This window comes from Cydia pomonella, chromosome 12 (genome assembly GCF_033807575.1).
Source record: "Cydia pomonella isolate Wapato2018A chromosome 12, ilCydPomo1, whole genome shotgun sequence".
NCBI classification, from domain to species: Eukaryota; Metazoa; Arthropoda; class Insecta; order Lepidoptera; family Tortricidae; genus Cydia; species Cydia pomonella.
Genome location: NC_084714.1, coordinates 10,141,406 through 10,166,286, shown reverse-complemented (window position 1 = coordinate 10,166,286; position 24,881 = coordinate 10,141,406). Strand labels below are relative to the sequence as shown.

General features: G+C 38.9%; 1 protein-coding gene across 2 annotated transcripts; it reads left to right on the top strand.

Moving 5' to 3' along the window:
* The first annotated feature begins 213 nt into the window (after positions 1–213).
* On the top strand, positions 214–24,855 carry LOC133523491 (SNF-related serine/threonine-protein kinase). 2 transcript variants are annotated; one of them, XM_061859121.1, is made up of 8 exons: positions 214–722; positions 1,185–1,413; positions 4,465–4,670; positions 5,468–5,803; positions 7,328–7,612; positions 16,126–16,252; positions 18,264–18,416; positions 19,430–24,855. In XM_061859121.1, the coding sequence occupies exons 2-8, from the start codon at positions 1,192–1,194 to the stop codon at positions 20,060–20,062; spliced, it is 1,962 nt and encodes a 653-aa protein (XP_061715105.1). In that variant the 5' UTR covers positions 214–722; positions 1,185–1,191; the 3' UTR covers positions 20,063–24,855. The 2 variants fall into 2 exon arrangements, with proteins under 2 accessions (XP_061715105.1, XP_061715104.1); XM_061859120.1 differs by having other exon boundaries at positions 215–726; positions 1,187–1,413.
* The last annotated feature ends 26 nt before the right edge of the window (positions 24,856–24,881 follow it).

The following is a 24,881-nucleotide window of genomic DNA, read 5'->3' as shown; positions in this document are numbered from 1 at the left end:
TCAAGGGGACCGTTTTCTCTAGTCTGGTAAGAACACTTTTCTGCCTCAGTGATAAGGTTCAATTTACTATAACAAAAACAGTTAGAGTTTGCTCCACTTTATATCTCCATGTGTACACCTTCACGGTTATATTGTATGTCTATGCCTTCACGCAGTGATTACAAAATTGTTGCTACAGCTAAATTTAATAAAGTTTAACTTTGTACTCAGGCCGTTATACACTATTAAATTTACGTCATCAAGCTTCCGTAATTCCTAAATGATTAGAAATAGGTTCATTATGTATTATATATTTCATGTATTATAGTGTTCAATGTTTAATGGGTGCATATTTTAGTGAATGGCCGTAAAATAATAGCCTAAATTTCCATGAACTTTCCTGCTCCAATTACGGAGTGTACATAAAGGTTAAAACGTTCAAAAATCTGCCGGCTAGAGTCCCAAACGAAGCCAAGAATAGCATAGTACGACTAGTGCCAGCGTTTCTGAACTGGTTTTGTGAAATGGCGAAATTGTGACTTCAATCAATTTTTACTTACGTTCGATATTACAATTTTATAACTAAATAATGCGATTTTGTTGTTTCAAATACTAATTACTATTTCAAATTATGTTAGTGTGGCTCTGAAATTATCAACTATGACACGTGAAGGAAGTTGATGGGGATTATACCCTATAGTGTTGGTTTTCTCTGCTTATTATAAAATAATAAAATTCTCCACGTAGGTAAGCAAGTATTTTAATATTAGCATGGCACTTATATATGTACTACATTATACAGTATGTGTCGAATTGTATGCCAAATACATTAGTAATATCATAAACTAGGTCATGAGTCTAATGCCTGCCTTCATCCCCCATATTTTTTTGATAAACATGAACTTATCAACAACAGTATAACCGTACCTATTATGTAAATATTTATGTGTATTTTATTGCAATCAGAATTTGAAATTTTTTCACCATTGTCACTTAGCATATTTGATCATCATTGATGTTTTCATTTAATGGGTGAATTTTGTTCATTTAAATAACTACTAGAAAGTATTAGGTACTTAAAATTCATAATTTTATTATTCTGATTTTAGATTATAAACTCCTTTTGACACTATCTAGTTGGTTTGTTTTTATACTAAAAAGGATGTCATACTCAAACTGAATTCTAATGTGTATGTTTGTTTAAGAGATAAAATGAATAACAACGGAGGAGGCGCTGGAGGTGGAGTGGGTATGGCAGGAGGTCCATATGAGACCAAAATTGCTGGGTTGTATGACCTCCTGGATACCCTGGGTTCTGGGCATTTTGCTGTGGTCAAGCTGGCTCGGCATGTCTTCACTGGAGAAAAAGTTGCCGTAAAAGTCATAGATAAGAGTAAATTAGATGATGTTTCTACATCACATTTATTTCAAGAGGTAAGATATTTTTTCTACTTATTCATATTTCATTATCAAAGAGCTCCCACCTAGTGAGTGCAAGGTGCAAGGAAGGAGAGTGCAGGAACCTCAATTAATAATGAAGAGAACCCTGGATTTTTCTTATGTTTGCTTTATACATTCAATGCCAGTGACCCGATAGTCAGGTTCTCTGTTCATTGTCACTGTTTTTAAACGGGATTTTGTATGTTATCAGCTAAGTTTGTAGTGCATAGCACTCGCTGGCTCTAAATGTATTAAGAATAGTAGTTATTTGTGATAAATGTATATAAAGTAAGGAATCATGAATGAGTGGACCAACTCCAGCTATTGCAAGTGTAAAGTTCAGAGTTACCTTTCTGCAATTTTATTACATAATACAATCTCTGATTAAAAACAATAACAATAAAAGAAAATCAGTACAGGTTGCCAGCATCATGACCATTTTGTGGCACTTTCTCCTCCTTTATTGTTCTGTTTTGTATAATGTTATCTTCCTGTGTTTGTGCTTACAAACAAATTATTTTTACTCCATTCAATAATTTAAAAATGTTAATATACTTAGCTACATTCATTACTTTAGTAAAAGTTGTTTTATTTCCACTTGTTCTTCAATACTATAGTCTATTTTTTATCCCATAGACTAAAATGACATTTCATGTGTTGCTGGTTTTTTACGTCTTATAAATAGTGATGTGCTACAACCGGTACTAACCGAAAATAAACTATTGGGAGTTACTTATATAGGCATGTAACACCATTTTGAGGCATTTAGAAAGTTTGTATCCAGGTCTAAAATATTCTCTCTGTCTGTATATTAGAAATATTTGTAAACACAATATTTCTAATATTTAAAAGCGATTTTATTGTAAGATTAACAGTCACCTCGAAGCTCATAATGCAATTTTTAAATGTTTGAGTGGATTAGTAGTGAGTAGATTTTATTTATTGTTTACTTCCTATCATGTAGTGAGTAGATTTCATTAATTGTTTATTTTGAACTAAAATTAATTTAATATTTATCGGTTATTCACAAACTGAAATCAAAGATCAGCACTATTTGTTTAAAGCTGGTCACATAATTTTTTCGTTTGACATTTGTGGTTGTCATTTTAGTCTACGGATTAAAAGAACAGACTATAATTCTACCTATCTGGCAGGTTTTGGGGAGTTAAAGTGTTGTTAAATTATAATTATAAAGAAAATCAGCTTAAACTGAACCTATCGAAAACACAGGTTTGTGTCTTCCACCTAAGAAACAGCCAGGCCACCAGACAGCTGAATATCGTTTGGGAAGGCAGCCGGCTAGAACACACTGCCACCCCTAATTACCTAGAGGTGACGCTGACCGGTCACTGACCTACAAAGCTCACTGCCTCAATACCAAACAGAAAGTAGTGGCTAGGAACAACATCTTACACCATATCACCAGTACCATGGGTGGCACCCCACATACCCTACGCACAACGGCTCTTACGGCTCTCACTCTCAGCTTCTCCACTGGAGAATATGCATGCCCAGTCTGGAAAAATTCTTCACACACTGGCCAGGTTGACATAGCTCTCAACGAGTCCTGCCGCCTAGTTAACGGTTGCCTAAAACCCATCAAATGTGACCACCAACCAACTGAGTAGAATTGCACTGCTGCAGAGAAGTAGCTGGGGCTGTAAATAACACTAGACCCTATTTATAGTGTTGTGTTCCTGCCGGTGCCGCATGTAACTCAGTACAGTACAGTCCTTCTGGTTATATTTCCGATAGTTGTTCGTTATCATAACTTCGTCCGCAATTACACAGATAAAACCCTCGTTTTCTCCAAAGAGCGAGCAGGTCCACGTCGCGTCCCGTGAGGGAGGGCCTTGTAGAACCGCCCTTGTAGCACCTTACTCGCCCATGCCGCCTTGCGACCCACAGTACAGGTTTGTGCCAGTTCTCGTTTGCCAAGGAGAGCGGCGTAAGGTTCCTGTCTACTGCCACCACATCACGATGCATCCCCCTCTCGTTGTTAAGGAAATAAGTCCTTAAGCCCCGGCTAGTGTAGGGCTATTGTAAAAAAGGGGCAAAAAGAAACAGGGCTATTGGGTTGAAATACTAGTGCACAGGTAACCGGGACTATGAAGAAGACTATGGCACCTGCCATAATCATATGTTTAAAAACATGAAAAAAGTGGGCAGGTGGTGACAAGGAGACAACATTGCGTGAGCGGCTCAGGGTGTGGAGAGGCGTACCGCTTTCTATACTGTAAACAGCCACTGTGCCAACTCGCGTCTTATGCATATTTCACTTCCACCATGCGAGCATATAGCTCTGACACCCCACTCTGGACGGCCGGTAAAGGCAAGCCAGAGGTGAGAGTCCAGCGGCCCCTGCTCAGTGTTCACTCCAGCCGGCCAATGAAGGCAAGCAAGAGGGAGGGGCCTGACCAACTCGGAGGTATGGGACCCAAGGGACGTCACTTCCCATTCAGCTCGCCACAAGCTGCCCTTGGAGCTTATTATTATTATTAGAAACTTATAATATCCTCAAAGAATACTTTTACTTTCTAGTATAACAGGAAGTGTAGAGTATATGACAAATTAATTGTTTAACATTTTTAAAACATGAAGTTGGTTGTTATTATTAATAAGTGCTCCATATTTCAAATTTGAGGATTCTGAATAAATCAAAATGAAACTACTTATTACCCGTAATTCTGAAAAACGATGACTATGACAACCCCAGCCTGGTGACCCAAGTGCTGATCATTACCCTTTGTGTTGGATTATGATTGTACCTGATGGTAAAGTAGTGATAGTCATAGCATGTGGGTCACCGCATAGTTAAAGCTTATGAACTAACCCAATGAAAATAACCTAAATTAATATTAATAATTAGAAAAACCCCTAAACTAAAATAAAAACCACCCCTCGGCAAGGTGCCGTATTAGATGCTGACAGCATTACCCCCCCTGAATTGCAATACTAGTTGTATTGCAATTCAATAGGCGCGGATACTGCGGATAGTGGCCCTGACCGCCGTGGGGCTTGTAAAATTTAAACGTATTGTTTCAGGTTCACTGCATGAAATTAGTCCAACATCCCAACGTAGTAAGATTATATGAAGTAATAAACACGCAAACCAAATTGTACTTGATCCTGGAGCTGGGCGACGGCGGCGACTTGTACGACTACATCATGAGGCACGAGTCTGGCTTGTCGGAATCTCTGGCCCGCAATTATTTCCGCCAAATAGTTCGTGCAATCTCTTACTGCCACAGGTGAGAAAAAGCAAAGAGTAGGTGGTAATAAAAATATCGTGTTTAGGAAATACTTTAAATCTCGTTATTAAAGTCGGGTCTTAAAATATATGTGCTAAAATTTCAAAACTGGTGATGCGTAACAAATAAAACCAGATAAGTCGGTTGAGTCGGACTCGCTCACCGAGGGTTTCGTATTTGTTGTATCACGGTTCATAATATACAGCCTGATGGTGACAGACAGACAGACATACAGGGGTCTTAGTAATAGGGTCCCGTTTTTACCCTTTGGGTACGGAACGTCAAAAATGACTTGCACGTTCTTGAAACGTATAATGTTCGTAAATGCATGCCCATACCATGTCTGAAGAACAGGTTTCCTTATTTTTGTTGTGCTCTGATTTTTTTTTACAACGAGAATTGTATTTATCAACGTACTGCTGGCTAGATTTGTGGGGATATTGATGAAAATGGTAAATCTACTGTATTTAAATGTATTATTTGAATTTCGTAGCTAATCGGGTGCGAACCTATTAAGATGCAACCAGGAACATTTAGGAGGTTGAGTGAAATCACGATTAGCAATTTAGCATACCATTAGCATTCTTTATAATTTACTATTCTTTGATAAAACCATGATTTAAATTGCTAACTTAAAGTCACGTTCTTGCTATTGATGCCCAACATTGTTGTTATTTTTAACTAGTTAAAAGGCTAGTTGATTATGGGTTTTTCGGGAAGACAAAGTACACAAATGATTACTGATCATTACAAGGTTTACGTCGCGTCAATAATCGGTGTTATTTTCTTTGTTGCAGGTTACATGTCGTGCATCGAGACCTGAAACCTGAAAATGTAGTTTTCTTCGAAAGATTAGGTGTAGTGAAATTGACTGACTTTGGTTTTAGCAATAAATTTTGTCCTGGACAAAAACTAGAGACTTCCTGTGGTTCCCTAGCGTATTCTGCTCCTGAGATTTTGTTAGGGGACTCGTACGACGCGCCCGCTGTGGACGTGTGGTCGCTCGGGGTTATCCTTTACATGCTCGTGTGCGGGCAAGCTCCATTCCAAGAAGCCAATGACAGTGAAACGCTAACGATGATTATGGACTGTAAATACACAATTCCACCGCATATATCAACAGGTTGTAAAAAGTAAGTAAAGCATGAGGCTAGTGATTTTCTAATGGCATAAGTGGCAATAATCACGCCAATCACGCGATCCACTGTCAACTTGGACAATAATTTAACTCAGCAGTCTACTGTAGCATAATGTATATAAATTACCTGTAATTTCATCAATATTATCAACACTTTCTTATGAAACTGCAGACATTAAAATTTTCGCATACTATATTTCACCTAAACGATGACGTTTCGGACGTCGCTTGATCCCTTAAGCTGAGTCCACATTTGTATCATGTTGCCGATCACGATCATGCGTATCGTATCGAGCTCCCGTATCCTAAGTATGGACGGTCACTTTGAACATGCCGTATTACTAGCATCGTGGCATGAAAAAATGCGTCCAATTACCTTAGCGTCAGCGTATCATAACGCCGTGTCATTAAGTATGGACGCTCACTTTGCGCATTCGCATACCGTATGACTAGCATCGTATCGTAACATACCGTATCATTTTGCCTTTATGTTCTGCGACTATACAAGGTGCCTAGCCAAGATGCCAATTGTTTGCGCTACAACAACGAACCGCTATCCTGTGTCTCTATCTCACTAATATGTAAGAGTTATAGAGAAACATAAAGCATTCCGTTTTCATTGCGCAAACGATTGGCATCTTGGCTAAGCCCCCTGAGCTGCGTGCTGTTCAAAAATGTCTCCTGCTGAGATCGCTCACCTGTTTTATAATCTGTCAAGCCATTTCCGTCAGTATAAAAAAGCGGCATATTTAAAAAATTAAAAAATGTATCGTACCATATAAAATTTGAATTTCGCGCCCTTTTTAGGGTTCCGTAGTTTTACTTACAATATGTTTGACCGACTATTATAACAAGGAGGTTAAACAACAAATATCCACATTATAACACAATACAATATATAAACAGACGAAACTATTGCTACGACTAGGGTTGCCCTTGCCATCTCTAAAATTTGGAAACTAGGACGCGTGAAAACCCTGGATTTTAGAGTCCAGAACCCGGACATGTCAACAGGTTTTTTAAACAAGTTGTGCGTGTGTCGCGGGCGGCCTAATACTTTAAATTTTTAAACCCGGACTACAAATGAAGTCCCCCCCGGATGTCCTCTAAACTAGGACAAATCCGGGGAAACCCGGACGGATGGCAACCCTAGCTACGACAACACTGCACTGATCTGATCGGTGCTTGCATAGGCTTGTACAAACTTGTCAAAAGCGTGTCCGTATCGTATCCCCTTTGATGATCGAAGAAAAACCGACTCGAGATGGATCGGATGGATACAGTGTCAAAACTCGTCCATATTTACTGCTCATGATACGCGTATCTGATCGAGGGGCGCGCGATCAGATACGGCGCGATGCATGATCATGAGATACGATTACGATACGACAAAATGATACAAGTGTGGACCCAGCTTTAAGAGTTCGTAAGTCTTGCAAAATTTCGAGATAATTAATACACAGTCTGAAAGCATCGTTTTATACCATATATTCGCTCTCTAATTTACATTTGCCCCCAGGCTAATCGGGCGCATGCTAGTCCGCGAGCCAGAGAAGCGTGCAACCCTTGCCGAGATATCCGCCGACCCATGGGTGACCGGCGGCGAGTCTGCGCCATCACACGAGTGTGACACTCCACTCGTGACTAGAGAACAATTATCCGAGGAAGACCGCGCTAACATCATGCAGAGAATGGTCAGCGTGGCGACCAAGGAACAGATATTGGAGGCGCTGGAGAAGAATGAATACAATCACATAACTGCTACGTATTATTTGCTAGCTGAGAGGAAGCTTAGAGCTAAAAGGTAGGTTTATTTTTAGAGTCCAGTCATTAGCTGTTTTTTTAATACTACGTCGGTGGCAAACAAGCATAGGGTCCGTCTGATGGTAAGCAGTCTCCGTAGCCTGTGTACGCTTGCAGTTACATGCGCGTTGCCGACCGTAACACTCCGCACCCTCGCACTGTGGGCTGAAATTCGGCTTTCATTGACATAGAAACCGAAGTTGTTATTTTTACGTTTTTTTGATTAAAATGGGTTTTGCCCAGCATTGTTATGGTAACCTATGAATTTTAGTCGATTTGGAATGAAAATTGTGGAGTTACGATTTTTTTTCAAAATAAATGTATGGAGCAGGAACAAGAAATCATCATTACTCAAGAACCGCAAAACAAACCGTAATTTCCTCGCAGGTGGTTATACTACGAATTATTTGTGATTTTTTGGCATACTACATATATCCGCCACGGGTGCGGTTTTTTTTTAAATCATTAATTGTTTCTATGGAAAAAGCACAAAAACCAAATTCAACATTTTAAAATTTTTTTGATTGAAATGGGTTTTGCTCAGTGTGTTTATGCTAAGTTATAAGTTTCACACGATTTGAGTTGAAAATGGTAGAGTTATGATTTTTTTTCAAAAAAAATGTATGTTCAATTCAATTCAATTCAAATATACTTTATTCATGTAGGCCTAGCAACAAGCACTTATGAATAGTAAGACAGTATTACATATAATTATCTTAATCTAATTATCAGAGCAATTTATTGATGGTGTAAATATTATTCTATATATAATACTAATGAATATAATTCATAGATCAAATTTAATACTAAAACTTTCACAAAATACAGTCATACAAAAAAAAATGTATAAAAAATACTAGTCTAGATTGTTTCTAGAATAAATTCTAAATGTCAAACAAATATAATAAAAACAACAAAGGAAATACATGCATTGGAATATCCATTTCATCATCATTATTCAAATATAATAAATAATTAATCATTTCGAATCACAATTAATCCCACGTTGTTTTATCATTCATGTAGTCTTGTGTGGTATAATAAGCTTTAGAAATAAGTTTACGCTTTACATGATTCTTAAATTTATTAATTGGTAACTCAGTAATACGGTTTGGAAGTTTATTATAAAATCTCACACAATTACCCATGAATGATTTTTTAATTTTATGGAGCCGAGTGAAGGGCACGGCGAGCTTATGTTTATTTCTAGTATTAATATTATGAATGTCACAATTTTTCTTAAAATCGGCAATATTTTTATGCACATACAGAATATTCTCATAAATGTATTGACAGTGCACTGTCATGATGTCAATTTCCTTAAATTTACCTCTCAGTGAGTCTCTATGGTTCATTTTATATATTGCTCGAATAGCCCTCTTCTGCAGAACAAAAATGGTATTTATCTCTGAAGCACCACCCCACAGTAAAATACCATATGACATAATGCTATGGAAGTAACTAAAATATACTAATCGAGCTGTTTTGACATCAGTTAACTGACGGATTTTGCTTACTGCAAAAGCTGCAGAACTCAGTCTATTCGAAAGAGTAGCAATATGGGGACCCCACTGGAGTTTAGAATCTAAAGTTATACCAAGAAAAACTGTACTATCAACTAATTCCAATTCCTCATCCTTCACAATGACACTTGTTTGTACATGCCTTACATTACTAGTGACAAACTTAATACATTTAGTCTTATTCTCATTTAACAATAAATTATTAACATTGAACCAATTTACTACTTTAGAAATAGCATCGTTTACATCATTGTAAGCTTGTTGCTGTCGTTTGACTTTGAAAATAAGTGAAGTGTCGTCTGCAAACAATACTATATCATGGTGGGTCTTTACAAGGAATGGCAAGTCATTTATGTAGATAAGGAACAGGAAAGGTCCCAATATTGACCCCTGTGGTACACCCATAGAGACCAATGACCCCGGTGATCGCTGTCCATTCACATCGACCCTTTGTATTCTACCATTTAAGTAGGACTTAAGTAAATCCAGTGCCGCTCCTCTAACTCCATAATAGTGTAGTTTCCTGATTAATGTTTCATGACAAACGCAGTCGAAGGCCTTAGACAAATCACAGAAGATACCTATAGCATCTCGTGACTCCTCCCAGGCATCGAAGATATGCTTAATTAGCTCAACACCAGCATCGGTTGTCGAGCGACCCCGTGTAAAACCAAACTGCTTATTATGCATTAAATTATTGACGTTAAAATGTCGTACTAATTGAGAAAGAATTAATTTTTCTAAAGTTAGTGGGGTCAGAGTTGCTACCCGATTTAAATAAAGGAGTTATTTTACTATGTTTCATTAAATCAGGAAACTCGCCGCAATCAACTCTGTTGTTAAATATAATTACTAAGTCAGGCGCTATAATTTCTACTAAGGATTTGACAGCATGGACAGAGACTCCCCAGAGGTCATTCGTTTTTTTGACATTAACCGAATTAAACGCCTTTACTACATCGGAGGTACAAACACGTTCAAAATGAAAATCTCCACAACACTCTGGAGCGTTATCTTTTAATAGAGTAACAGCAGATGAGGGTGATGAATTTAAATCCTTAGTTGTGAAAACTGGTACGTCAGTGAAAAAATTTTCAAATTCTGTAGCTACTTCTAAATTGGAATCTATAATTTTGTTATCAAAATTTAGTTTAAAATCATTCACTCTGTGTTTCGAGCGACCAGTCTCCACATTGATTACTTTCCAGGTTGCTTTAATAATGTTGGGACTATTTTTTATTCTTTGACTTAGATAATTTCGCTTAGCTATATGACAATCTATTTTAAACTTTTTCGAATATTGCTTGACATGTTCTTTAAATTCATCACTCGTGTTAAACCGCCGTTCCTCATACAAGGCATACAGTGCACGTCTTCGTTGATGTAAGTCCGCAGTAGCCCACTCACTAAAAACTGATGCACCACTAACTATGACCGATTTTGAAGTAAATATCGCATTATAATGATCCATAAAAGTGTGAAAGAATGAATTATACATACTATTTGGACCCATATCGGAAGACAAAAAGGGTAGCGCCTGAACTAGACTTTGCTTCATTCTTTCTACGCGGTCCGAGGTTACTGGTACAAAAGTTATTTGTTTTCTCAAAGTATTTTTCCTTAATGTCTCAAATACCATTAATTGACCTAAGTGGTCTGATTCTAAATTACTGATAACTTTTTTAGTAATAGGAACAATATCAGTGAAAATATTATCTATACAGGTTGCACTAGTAGCAGTCACTCTAGTAGGCTCCATAAACATGTGGTTGAGATTACCAGATTTGAATAGATTCAACAATCTACAAGACATTGTTGAATTTTCCAAAATATTTACATTAAAGTCGCCGCATATAAATAATTTCTTACTAGAAGATGATATTTTAAGTAGCACAGAATCCATTACGCTTTCAAATATTTCAAAATTACTTAATGGCGGCCTATACACACAGACAACAATAAATTGCTCCAATTCTACTGCACTTAGTTCTATAGTCCGTTCAACAGACATGGATACAATATCCTTACGTTCCTTAAATTTTAACTGACTATTTAATATAATTAACGACCCACCATGTATGGAACTAATTCTGGTGAACGAACTTCCCACCTGATGATTATTAAATTGAGGCATTAATTCATTATTTGTTAACCAATGTTCAGTAATACATAAAATATCAACATAAAAATCGTTCATAAAAAGTTCAATCTGTAAATCTTTTCCTCTAATACATTGAATGTTTTGATGCACCAGGTGGATATACTTTCCATGTTTACAGTATTTTTCATTATATTTATTTAAAACTAAATTGCCAGAGACAGAATCTTTTGTCTTAACAGCTAGTTTAAATCATTGGTTATGACTGGAACCAATTCCAAGCTCACACTGGGCTGCTCAATAGGAGCAGAGTTGTCTGCCAAATTCTTGGCAGAAATGTCAAGTAAATAGGATAGCGATAAAGCTATTTATCCGGAACAAAACTATGGATCCGGAACAAAATATCAAAATATCTCAAGAACCACAACAAATACGGTAATATCCTCGCAGATAGTTATGCTACGAATTATTTGTGATTTTTTGGCATACTACATATATCCGCCACGGGTGCGGTTTTTAAAAAAAAAATCATTAATTGTTTTTATGGAAAAAGCACAAAAACCAAATTCAACATTTTAAGATTTTTTTAAGACAAATTAGTTACTTAGTTTGTTATTTAAACTTCATTGCTCATTAAAAATTGTACAAAGGGCGAACTTACTATAAATACCTTAAAAAGCTATTTAGAAAGAAGTATTTCAAATACTATTCCCAAACGCATCTTTTATCTGATATTAAATATTTGACTTACTAGTATCTTGTATTTTAGATAATTTTATAGGGTATCTCGTACATCTCTAGTGATGTATATGTAATATGTATATTGCCTTGTATATTTTGTTACTTAATATTATTTATGTACCGATTTCGTAATATTTTTTTAAACATAGCACATAAGCGCATAATTTATCGATATGAAAAGTCGACACAGAACATCCATAGCAAAGCACAAAACTTGTGACAGCCTACGTAAATGAGGAATAACAAACATATATGCATCTCTTTTCGACACATTATCTAATTCGTAAGGAAGTAAAGGACGGGTATACATGTTTGCGAAGCATTTTTGCCCGGCTTCTATGCTTTATTTATTATTCTGAGTCTCCTACCTTGTCTTTCTTACGCAAGCCAAACATGGATATATAATGCATATACGAAAAGAAAAAGTGGCGGTGACATAATCGGACAGACAGACGGACATGACGAATCTATAAGGGTTCCGTTTTTTGCCATTTGGCTACGGAACCCTAAAAATTATGACTTGCCAAAGAGCCATGGAGCAGAGCATCATGAACCTAAAACTTCAAGACAAAAAACGCCATACGGTTATAAGAGAAAAGACTAAAGTTATCGAGGCACTATCGCAATGCAAGAAACTAAAATGGAAGTGGGCTGTCCATGTGGCACGAATAAACAACGAAAATGGACAAAAAGAGTCACTACATGGGCCGGACCTCCCAGTAAAAGACAGTCAGGCCGCCCACTCGAAATATGATGACCGCAGAAATAAAAAAGTTTGCCAGCGACTGGGTAACAATAGCCCAAGACAGGGAAATGTGGATTAAAATGGAGGAGGCATTTACTCGTCAAGAGGTTTTTAATAATAAAAAATACTAAATTTATTGTATAAAATTATTACTGATTTGAATATGCATATAAATTAGTTTAATAATATTTTATTTAATTTATTAATGTAATTCATAATTGATTTATTGTCTGTTGTGTTGTTTGTTTGTCTGTTGTGTTGTTGTGTGTTGATTTGTTGTGTTGTTGTTGTGTATTATTTGTTAATTTAATTATGGAATGTATTGTAAAGGAATTAAATGGCTTAAATATTAAATTAATAATAATATAACTAATAAAAAATAATTTAAGAAGGAAATTGTTTTTGACGTTTTGGATTTGCGGGCTGGTTCATGCTTAAATTATGATTATTTTACCTTATTTCCTCACATGTTTGGAGAAAAGCACTATCCCCCTTATCCATAAACGTTTACTAAAGTTACGATGCCGCTGATCATCGTTTGTCCGTTTCCGACGTATTGGTATGATGGAAAGGGACAAACGATGATCAGCGGCATCGTAACATTTCGTAACTTTAGTACACGTTTATGAATAAGGGGGTTAATGTATATTGTATATGCCTCGGCAGGAACAGCATTCGTGGATTAGTCTTATTTGTCTCAGAACTCATCCACGAATTGTTCTTTCCCGGCCTCTGCAATAATGTACCATTTTAAACCGGGTTGTGCCTCAAATTGTCGCTTAGGACCAGTAGAACGTGGACAGCAGTGTCAATACCAGTGATGAGCAAAAGGTAATTGAATTACAATTACTAAATTTAATTTCTATTACAATTACAAAATGTAATTGTTAATTTGATTGCTGATTCATTTTTTTTAAGAAAAAGGTGAAAAGGGCCTAAAAACCTTATGTCAATTTCATCCACATTTTGCCGCTAACAGCATAAAAGAAACAATGATTCCGTAAAATAAGTCGCGCACTCTTTTATCAAAAACCTAGAAATCAACTACATTTATTTTTATAACTTACGGAGTTGATTAATAGTACATTACTATAGAGGACCGGAAACGAAGAGTTGTAGGCCACGTAGATATAGACGGCCGAGCGTAGGGAAGTTAGATAGGGATATGCGGCCGGCCACCCCGTTTCTCGCAGAGATTTGTATACTTAGTGCTTTTCTCAAACTTGCAATGAAATAATAATAAAAAAATAGGATGATGATGATGATGATTGTTTCATGTTCTAATGTGATAGGTTATGCAGTGCGTCGGGTTTCAAAGGGGAACGAAAATTTGATACATTTTGCGCTACGACGTACGGTTTAGGAGATACAGCCCTGAAAAGTTTTTTTTTCAGTCATGCAAAAATCTTTATAGGGCTGTATCTCCTAAACCGTGCGTCGTAGCGCAAAAATAATCAAATTTTCGTTCCCATTTGGAACCGCGGAATAATATTTAACAAACACAAAAAAGAAAAAGACAAAAAAGCATAATGGCAGAATTTTTCTTATAGGTTTTTTAAGGTAGAATGCCAAGATGTGCCATAATTTGACGTTTAAAAACAAAAGAAGGTTGCCTTTCAGGCCTAGGTATGTAAGGCTGTATGAAATTCCTTTACATATCATCTTCACTAATCGCACCTGATATGTGGTATTTCCGGACCTAATTTGAAGTAAGTCATGTCAACATTTCATTACAAGTTTGAGAAAAGGTAATAATAATAATATGAAATATTTGTAACGCTGGGCCGTGCTCGTCGACATCACCATCTCCCATGATGAGAATCTCGTGAAAGCCGAGAAGGACAAGTCCAGTAAGTACCTAGACTTGGCTCACGAGATAACAGCCACGTGGGATGTTGATTCGACGATCATTGTCCCGATAGTCGTTTCAGCGAACGGTCTCATAGCGAAGAGTCTCGACCAACACCTTGAGAGACTCTCGCTAGGCGTTTGGATCAAAGGTCAGATGGCAGGCGGTGACCTTGGACACGGCACGGATAGTCCGGCGGTTCCTCTCTCTGCGGCCCTGACCACCGGCAGCTTGGGACCTGCCCCGCTGCTGGCGGCACCCTAGGTTAGGTTTTTTAGGTGTTTATATTTTTTGTATTGTTTTGTGTTTTTATATTTTACTTTTATATACATATTGTAAAAAGCCTAACGTTAAAAAAAAGAAGAGGAAAAAAATTAAATAAAGGGAATAATATGACATATTTCGAAAATTATTTAATTGACCTTCGTAACTTTTACGAAATTTTGTGTTGTCTCAAAATTTATGAAGAGACGACGAAGTGTTTTCAGTTCCATGTATGATTAAAATTTTAGATTTACCCATGCTGTATGTTTTTGTTTCTAATCACCCAATTCAAGCAGGGGCAGTGCTAAATAAAAAAATTGGTAGGTTGTATCAGAGAAGCTTCTAGTAGAGAGTCCAATAGCCGACCTTCATCAGAATGGAGCTCGTTCATGAACTAATGCCAATACACCTATGTGTTATAATTATAAAGCAAGGCCGAAAGCCGACCTCCACCTAGGACAGAAAACTCGGAGCGTCTAATCTCGATGGCTTCCCGTGCAAGAACGAAGGCCGTACGGCAGGATAGTACAGCTTGGAATCGAACCCCCAGATGGAGGCTGACGGCTAAGCTCCGCAAAGGCTAAGCTACAGACAAGATAATGGCCAAGTGTTTTAATGCCCCGAAGAGCGAGCTACGAGTATGAGAGAGCAGAGTTTGCAAGTGGACAAACGGCCGAAGGCCGGACCGTCCGATCGAGGCGCGTTCCCATGCAAGGCCAAGCTGCAGAAACGGCTAGCCTGTAAATCAGCCAATGTTATCTGGACTCTCCTTGCAACCTTTGGCATTGCTCGAAAGTGCGACTTGCTTGGATGTTGTGGGTATTCAAATTGTGCCTATATAATAAGGAGTATTAGTGCACTGTTCTGCCCCCAGAGAGCATTTCTAACACATATTCTACTTTACATCAATTCGTAGAGTAACTCATTCATACTATGCCTTAAACAGTTTTTTGAGAATTTTTCACTATGACATTGATATATTAAGGCGGTTTGTTTAAAGAGGCCTACCGCGAAATGCGTAAATCAAAATTTCGTTATCTGTCTCTCTCGCTCGAATATGCAAGAGTGATGGAGAGGCCGATAACGGAATTCCGATTTTCATGTTTCGCGGTAGGCCCTCAGTTTGAGTTAGAGGCGCCCCTACAATACATGACTCTTCTGTTTAGCCTTCCAAAAATTGTTATTAAAGCATAACGTTTTAAATCAAACCTCGATAAAATCACCCACAGCCCCAAGCCCTCGTTCCCGCTATTTGTGCAATCATCTTTGCAAAACAAGATGTTTATTTGTTCAGGCAAGAAGAAAACTTGGCCCGAAGGCCCGAGGTGCTAGGTGTGTCGCGAGGAGGGTCCCGTTCAAACAATCTGCTGGCGCCGCCGCCGCTCCCCACCGCGCCTCGCACACCACAGGATGCTCCCCCCGTAAGTATCACATCTAACAATGAAGATATTCCTTCACTCAAGCAAGAACAAAACTTGGCCCGAAGGCCCGAGGTGCTAAATGTGTCACGACGACGATCCCGTTCAAACATCGCATCGCACCTCGCTTGCCACAAAACGCTTCATCTGTACGTATTGTCTAAAAATTAAATACTACATTACTATAGCGGACGGGAAACGAAGGGTTGCAAGCCAGTAGATATAGACGGCCGAGCGTAGCGAGGGGTGATGATTATGATAATTGTTTCATGTCCTAATGTTATTCAGTGTGTCGGGTTTTGAAGGGGAACAAAAAATGTGATTATTTTGGCGCTACGACGCACGACATTACGTGTTTTTCTTTTTTGCGCTTTTTAGTCTTCCGTACAAAACTTTGTTCACGGAACACTTATGGAATCACTTTGGTTTTGCAAATCGGTGATATGCGATTTTCTCAGAGACTGTTTGACGGAGACAGCTAAAATTTGGAACAGTTATAGTAATTACCGCCACTAATATTGTAAATAAGTCAAAACTGCTTATTTCTTATTTTGGGGGGAAATTTAGGGGGTTGAGAGGGGTAAGCTGAATTTATTTTATATTTGTAGGAATCGTGTGGAAAACCATCAGAAAGCTTGCAAAAATTTGAGCCGATGGACTAATTTTGAGTTCATTTTACGTGCAGTAGTTTCGATAAGAAGTGCATTTTAAGTTGCAAGTTTTCATACAATAAATTTCTCCTCTGTCCTGGCGATTTTCGAAAAAACTATAGCGAACAAGAAGCTGAGCAGACAATAACCAACTAAAACGAGCATGGAGACGGCGGGAAAATTATCAGGGTAACCATATCTTAAATATTTTTTTGACTGCAGCCTGATCTTAGGTTACTTAGGGAATCAATACTTAGTAAGTCTCTACTTTACAATGGTTGTCCTATTACTTTTAAATACAACCTTATTTGAATAGAAATAAGTTTCAAGTTGGAAAGGCATTTTGCACTAGTTTAAGTCATTTGGTAAATTGGTTATTGCATTAATATGTGCTTAGAGTTACTAAATCGTAGACAGCTAGATAAATTAATTTAATATTTATTTAATATTGTTGATAATTTAAAATTTTGACTATGACTGACAATTTAGTATCTGATTAGTCAAATTACTGTTGAGTTAAGCAAACCTCGGGTTATGTTTGTGTGATGAACAGATAGGAACCTAATAAGTATTACAAATAGTAATTTTCATAGAATGTGCTATATGCTAACATAAAAACCAGTTTTTAGTGAAAACGCGGTTTGCCTGGTAAAAACTTATTTTATCCCTTGGAGTGGTAGGCCGTCGACTTCCAACCGATTATGTCATTCAAATTTCAAATTTGATTAATTGAATAAAATCAAAGTTCCAATAACTCAAAAACGACATATGCCACTTGAAGAGTTATGGAACGCATTAGTAAAAATGAAAACCCGTTTTCACTAGTAAAACTAGTTTTCCGAAACGCATTTTCACTAGTTGTAACTCGGATGTTTCAGTCAAAACTAGTTGACGCAAAGTACAGTCACGTCTGAAAATATCGATACGAAAAAAATGCCACAATATGTATACAATACCTTAATATATGGGCAATAAAGTCATGTATACATATGTTTGACACATTTTTCGTATCGATATTTTCAGACGTGACCGTACATTGGTGGATACTAGGTAGTTTTCACGATATTCTACCAGAGTTAAAAGATATGTGCCACGACGAACGAAGCGAGGAGGCTAACTGTGGCTAACAGGCGCGCGAATGTGAGAGAGAATTGCAAGATATTATTTAATTTCTCAGACTTTTTCCCAGAGGCGGCGTTAGGCGTAGGCGACGTAGGCCACCGCCTACGGCCTCGCGGTCTGACTGGCCCCGCGTCCATTGACGCACTCTTACATTATTATATAGAATAAAAGTAGATATAACATTAACACAAATATATATATATAATTAATTAAGCACATTCTAACCCTTTTATGTTTCACAGAGGTCACGAAAGTGCAGCATAGTTCGCGAAGAAGAAGACGACGAGGAGAGTAGCCCCGGCGCACGCGTGGTGGACGCGCGCCGCGGCTCGCGCTCCGAGGGCCGGCTGCGGGTCGCGCGCCCGCCCGCCGCGCTCGCCGTCACGCTCACCCGGGTCCGTATGTAACGTGTGTATAGTGAGGACGACGGTGGCCGTGCTCCGTGTGTAATGAGGACGAGCAGCTCACCCGGGTCCGTATGTAACGTGTGTATAGTGAGGACGACGGTGGCCGTGCTCCGTGTGTAATGAGGACGAGCAGCTCACCCGGGTCCGTATGTAACGTGTGTATAGTGAGGACGACGGTGGCCGTGCTCCGTGTGTAATGAGGACGAGCAGCTCACCCGGGTCCGTATGTAACGTGTGTATAGTGAGGACGACGGTGGCCGTGCTCCGCGTGTAATGAGGACGAGCACGCTCACCCGGGTCCGTATGTAACGTGTGTATAGTGAGGACGACGGTGGCCGTGCTCCGTGTGTAATGAGGACGAGCACGCTCACCCGGGTCCGTATGTAACGTGTGTATAGTGAGGACGACGGTGGCCGTGCTCCGCGTGTAATGAGGACGAGCACGCTCACCCGGGTCCGTATGTAACGTGTGTATAGTGAGGACGACGGTGGCCGTGCTCCGCGTGTAATGAGGACGAGCACGCTCACCCGGGTCCGTATGTAACGTGTGTATAGTGAGGACGACGGTGGCCGTGCTCCGTGTGTAATGAGGACGAGCACGCTCACCCGGGTCCGTATGTAACGTGTGTATAGTGAGGACGACGGTGGCCGTGCTCCGCGTGTAATGAGGACGAGCACGCTCACCCGGGTCCGTATGTAACGTGTGTATAGTGAGGACGACGGTGGCCGTGCTCCGCATGTAATGAGGACGAGCACGCTCACACGGGTCCGTATGTAACGTGAATCAAAAGCGAGTATAGTGTTAAGAATATAATTGCGGGCAGACTTCAGGCTTAATGCTGCGGTTGCAACTGCATGCGCGTATGAGCCCTTTTATGCTCGAGAATTGAGACAAATAATGGGATTAATCCTGTGCAGCTACTCATGTACGCTATTGAACTATGAACTTATCAGTAGGTATTAAAAGTATTAGTTTCCAGTTAATCTGAATTATCTCTTCAGGTGAATCTAGAAGATAACCTGACGGATCCTTCCTTGGCACCGACGGAGAGCTCAGAGGCGGCGCCGGCGGCCGCGGCGGAGAGCGCCGACACGCCCCCGCGCGTGCCCCCCGCGCCGCCGCCCGCGCGCCGCCAGCGCCTCGACGTGCGCCGCCGCCGCCCGCGCGCCGGCTCCTGCTCCTCCTCCGATCTCTCCGACGACGACTCCGAGAAGAAGAAGCGCGCCGCGGAGCAGAACGACGCGCCGCCCGAGCGCGCGCGCCGGGACTCGCACGACGACTCCAGCGACAGCCAGGAGCGCGGCGCCGGCGCCGGCGGCCGCGGCGCTCGCCCCTCCGGCCGCGCCACGCTCGCGGGCGCGCCCGGCGCCGGCGCCGACTCCGGCGGCGGCGCGGCCGGCGACGCGCGCCAGCAGGGCGGCGCCACGACCGGCCGGCGGCGCCGCGCGGCCCGCAAGGAGTCCCGGTTGCGCGAGTCGCGCTCGCTCAACCGCATCGCGGAGGTGGAGGAGGCGGCGGCGGCGCGCTGGGCGGGCGCCGGCGGGCTGGTGGCGTTCTGCGGGCGGCCGCTGCTGCGCCTGCTGGCGGCCGCGCGGCCGCAGCCCGCGCAGCGCCGCCTGCACGGCCTGTGCTAGCGCCGCCGCCGCCGCCGGGACCCCGCTCCGCTCCCGAGAGCGAGCCGAGCGTCCCCGGCGGACTGTTCCGGCGAGGACGCTCTGAAGACGAGCGACGACTCGCGCCTGAGCCGCCTCCTCGGGCTGGTGGCGCTGGACGCGCCGGCCGCGGGGGCCGTCGAGCCGAGTTTGCGAGTGTGACGGTCGCGCGCCCGCCTGCGACGACTCGCCCTCGCTAAATGACTAACGGTCGTGTCGCCCACGATTCGCTCCGCGTACCGCCAAAAGATAGTTCTAGGTTAGGAAGTTTTAGTTTAATCTAACGATTGTCCGGTGCGCAACTGCCGTCTTGAACAAAGCAATAAATTAAACTTTACATTTTAATGATTTCAATTTTGCATCCCCGTATCGTTGTCGACTTAGTGAATAAAGTTGTTAGACATATCGAAACGTGTCGAAAAGGTTACATTTCTGCTAGGACGATTATGTCGGTGCGTTATTTAAAAAATAATGATTATCGTCAGAAGGACGTCTTAACTAAATGTGGTATCGAAGTTGATTAAAACGTGATGCTGATGAGTGTATATATTAAATTTGTATTGTTCAATCGGCTCCTCGTAAGCATAACGTAAAATTTGCGGTAACCCAACATAACGAAACATTTTCCTATTTTAACTGAGGTCGTTCATAGGTAAACAGGGTTACGCCATTTTTATTTATTTATTCTATATTAAATCTTACATTGAATCAAACAGAAAAGTGCCGTGAAGCCCTATCGGGTTGGTCCACTACAATTTTCATTTCACCGGTAGGAATTGAACCTCATCGTCATCACATATGGAAAAGTACTGAGAATTCATAAAAGAAGTGCTGAGCATAAACATAGACCAATAATTAGAGATAAAATTATAACTTGCTAGTAGGATTACAGTCGTTTTTATCGTTTAGAATATTTTCAACTTCCGAAAACTGTTGGTTACTATGTAGTTGGTTTAGTATGAAACTGTGGCATTTCCTACATGTTAGTTAAATTAAATTAGATGTGTTTTTGTTAGGTTGATTGGTTTTGTAAATTGTATGTGTCTTAAAATGGGAATGTTAAATATGATAAAATGTTTAATGTATAACATACTATCTGTGTACATAAATATTAAATTGTTGTAAATAAATAGTCTATTTCAAATATAACGTTAAAATAAGTACAGATTATTTAGTTCAGTTTGGTTTTTATTACAAATCTCAAGTTTGACTTGGGCACATGGCTGGCATTTGATCATTTTTTAAGGTTTTTTAATGAAAAGTTCATTTTTGTAATTATTTTTTATCATTTATCACAACTTTTACAAATTTGATATGGTTGACTACCAGCTGACAGAGGTCCAGCTCTTTAAACTCCGCCATCGAATCCACGGGTCACGGCTTGCGAGCCTCTATTAACATCGGTGCCGATATGTTTAGCTCGCAGTGATGTGATGCCATTATCAGGTTCCATGAACCTCTAAATGCTATCTTGTGCATTTCGAAACGTCTTTGTAGCAATACCAAATATATATAGTTTTCCAATATTTACATCCTTTCGCACTTCCGTTTCCATTGCGAGTTGAATGTATAGTATAAAGTAGTTTACAGTACATATGGGGCTACTTTATAGCACTAGTGCGAGAAGTAGCATATTACGTTACTGTGTCGAACATTTAAAGGGCTATATGTACTGTAAAACGTTGTACGATACATGTGCGAATAGGTAATTCGCAACTCGTGTCGATTTAAAACACTCCCTTCGGTCGTGTTTTAGTTTATCGCCACTCGTTTCGAATTTCCTATTTTTCGCACTTGTATCGTAATGTACTATTATAGTTGTGGGTCTAAAACTGTTAGGGATTAATTAACCCTTTACCGCATGTGCAACCATAAATGGCAGTTATGATATTCAACCCTATTGGATATTAGATATTAAAGTTCAAATGTCAATTTTCTTGAACAATCCACCTCTATTTCAAATTTTCTTTGATATAATGGATACCAAAACGAAGTTACTCTGAATCTCATATCGGATACACGAAAAGGATGCATATAAAATATTAATATGGACTAGGGTTTCTGCTCAAGAATTCTCGAGGCGGGAAATCTCGAGAAATTCGTCCTTCGCCGAGGCGGGAAAAAAAAGTCAATGCCTCGAGAACTCGAGAAATAAATCTCTTGTTACAGTAAAAAGAAACGTGTATAACACGTGTTGTGTCTATAGTGTATTCCTTTAGGTAGTTAAATGTAAACAATATTTTTTTCCCATTTTCAGGTACTTAATCATTTATTAGTTAACCAACCAAATAATAACAACAGATTTTCATATTATGTAACTTTTGAACTACCACCATCAAATGTCTAAAGAATTCGTCTTGTTTAAGGTTCATTACTATGCTTCCTAGAATTAGAAAAATGTTAACAATCTTGACGCGTCTTTTATTAAAAACGCTTAAAAAAATAGTAACTATTACTTATGAAAGCAAAATAATGTAAGTAATCGTTTATGATTTATAATTGTTACATATTTGCCGCGACTTATTTTTCAAACGTGTTTTTCAATAAAAAGACACGAAAAGATTAGATCGCTTATCTTATTTCTAATGCTCAAAGACGAATTACGGGGCCATGTAATAACAAATATTACAAAACTAATTTACTATTAATAAATCAAATCATCCCGATATATTCCTATAGGCAAAATAGCTCAATTTTAGCAGCATTATTGTTGCGTTGAGTAAGTATATTACGTAGTAAATCTTCTGTAAGTTTGTCACATCGAGTTAAATTAATTCACTTGAATATTCTTGCCTAATAAAACACCATGTTGTGGTTTGCTTATATTTTGTTAAATACCTAAAGAAATACACTATAGCATATTACATCGCCGACGCTCACGCCTGCACCTATAGTTTTTTTTGGTTTGTTGTTGACTTAAACATTTACCATTTTTATGATTATTGATCTCACCTACGACTCCCATGCATCTGTTTTGTAATAAAAAAAAATTAAAATAACATCATGTATTTTGAAACTTTCAAAATTTCTTGAGATACTCGAGAATAAGAAATAATGGTCGAGAGTTCCCGTGCCTCGAGAAATAAAAAAGGTCGAGAAACCAGAAACCCTAATATGGACCTTACGATCAAATTTGGCACTTTGTATGGTTGTCACATGCCCTAACTTCAGTGGTGCAGTTTTCTGTTGTGCGATTCGAAAACTTTTGATCTGACCCTTATATAGTTTTGGTAAATCCCTTTTAGGGTTGTAATAAGATGTCATCATGTGTGCTAACGGTAACTGTCGTTTCATTTACCTATTTTACGTACGTTATTGTTGTACATTTTGCGGCTTGCTAGGTTGGACTTAGAAGTATGAAATATTTGACTTTTGTGTACCTCAGGGTGCTTTGATACCTAACATGATAACGCAATAAAATAACAAGACCAAAGATTAACAAATCGTTTGTTAACTAACAACACTTTGTCCTGGTTGGTGCCAACGTCTATACAATTTACGATTTATTTAAATCTTTCATAAATAATGTACTTTGAGATTGGACTTTTTATTGGTGCTTGTTATTTTAACTTTATACAGGACACTTTTAAGATGATTTTTAAATGTAAAATAAACTAAATTCTATATATAGAAAATGCAGTGAAGTGAAGGAGTGTATTTAATCGAATTATACGTACCTATAATATCTATTACTTATATACCTAAATTAGCCTAGCGCCATGAACAAAATTACTAACATACTCATCATTACATTAACTTTGTGGTTTTCTGTGGAGTTCTGAATGCCTTGCCATTATTTCATTGTCGATGTACGATTGAATAATTTATTGGCTGATTTATCAAATATAGTAGTTCTCTTTCTTAATAAGCTTTTGATTGCACTTTATTCTTTATATCATAGATGTCATAGTACTGTCAGCAGTGTCCCTGCATAGGGACTGGCGCATTGGTGTCGTGGTGCCTATAAGTCTGTAGTACCTAGTGGCAGTTTGGGAACACTAAATGCTTGAATACATTTTAATTTTATTTCTATCTGTTAATTCTGCACGCATTGTAAATGTAAAATGTATTTCTATAGATTATCTACTGATTTTATTTTTCTACAGTTACTATAACGAAGCTCTTTTCAATTTTGTTTGTAATTTATTGCATGTAAAATGTACACCTACGTATGGTATTTTCTCCATTGTCGAAGCAATTATTAAATCAATGGGGTTTTCAGTGCAATAATACAGATATTATCCGAGCTTTGAATTTATACATTTATATTAAATTTATACGAGTGGTTAGCTTAAGGCGTTTTAAACTGATATTCTAATAACTGTGTACCTGGTTGCCATCTGTATTTGGCGTTAATTAGGCTTTTGCAATTGTCCACGACTTGTAGTAAATAGGTCTTGTATGTATGTATTTATGTATCAGTAAATTTATCATGATATTATTAAGTTTTATTTGTAGAATCCTTCATTTGTCGGAGATTCTATAGGTATTATATTTGATTTCACTTTAAGGGCGAAATCGTGTATAACCCTCCACCCAGCTGTATCCCTGAATTATTGTGGTTTCTAACAATGAAATACCTCTACGAATAAATTAAAAAATCAAATCTTCCATGTTACTAATGTAGCTTTAAATTTGATTCAAGTAAAACTCCGCATGGAGGGATATAAATGACCGCCCTCTCATATAGTTTTCTTGCCAGAGGCCCTTTTAGGAGAGATTAATTTGCAGTATTGTGTGTAATATTATTTATTAAATGTATTTGTGTCTAACAACTTGTTTTATGGAATATGATATACAG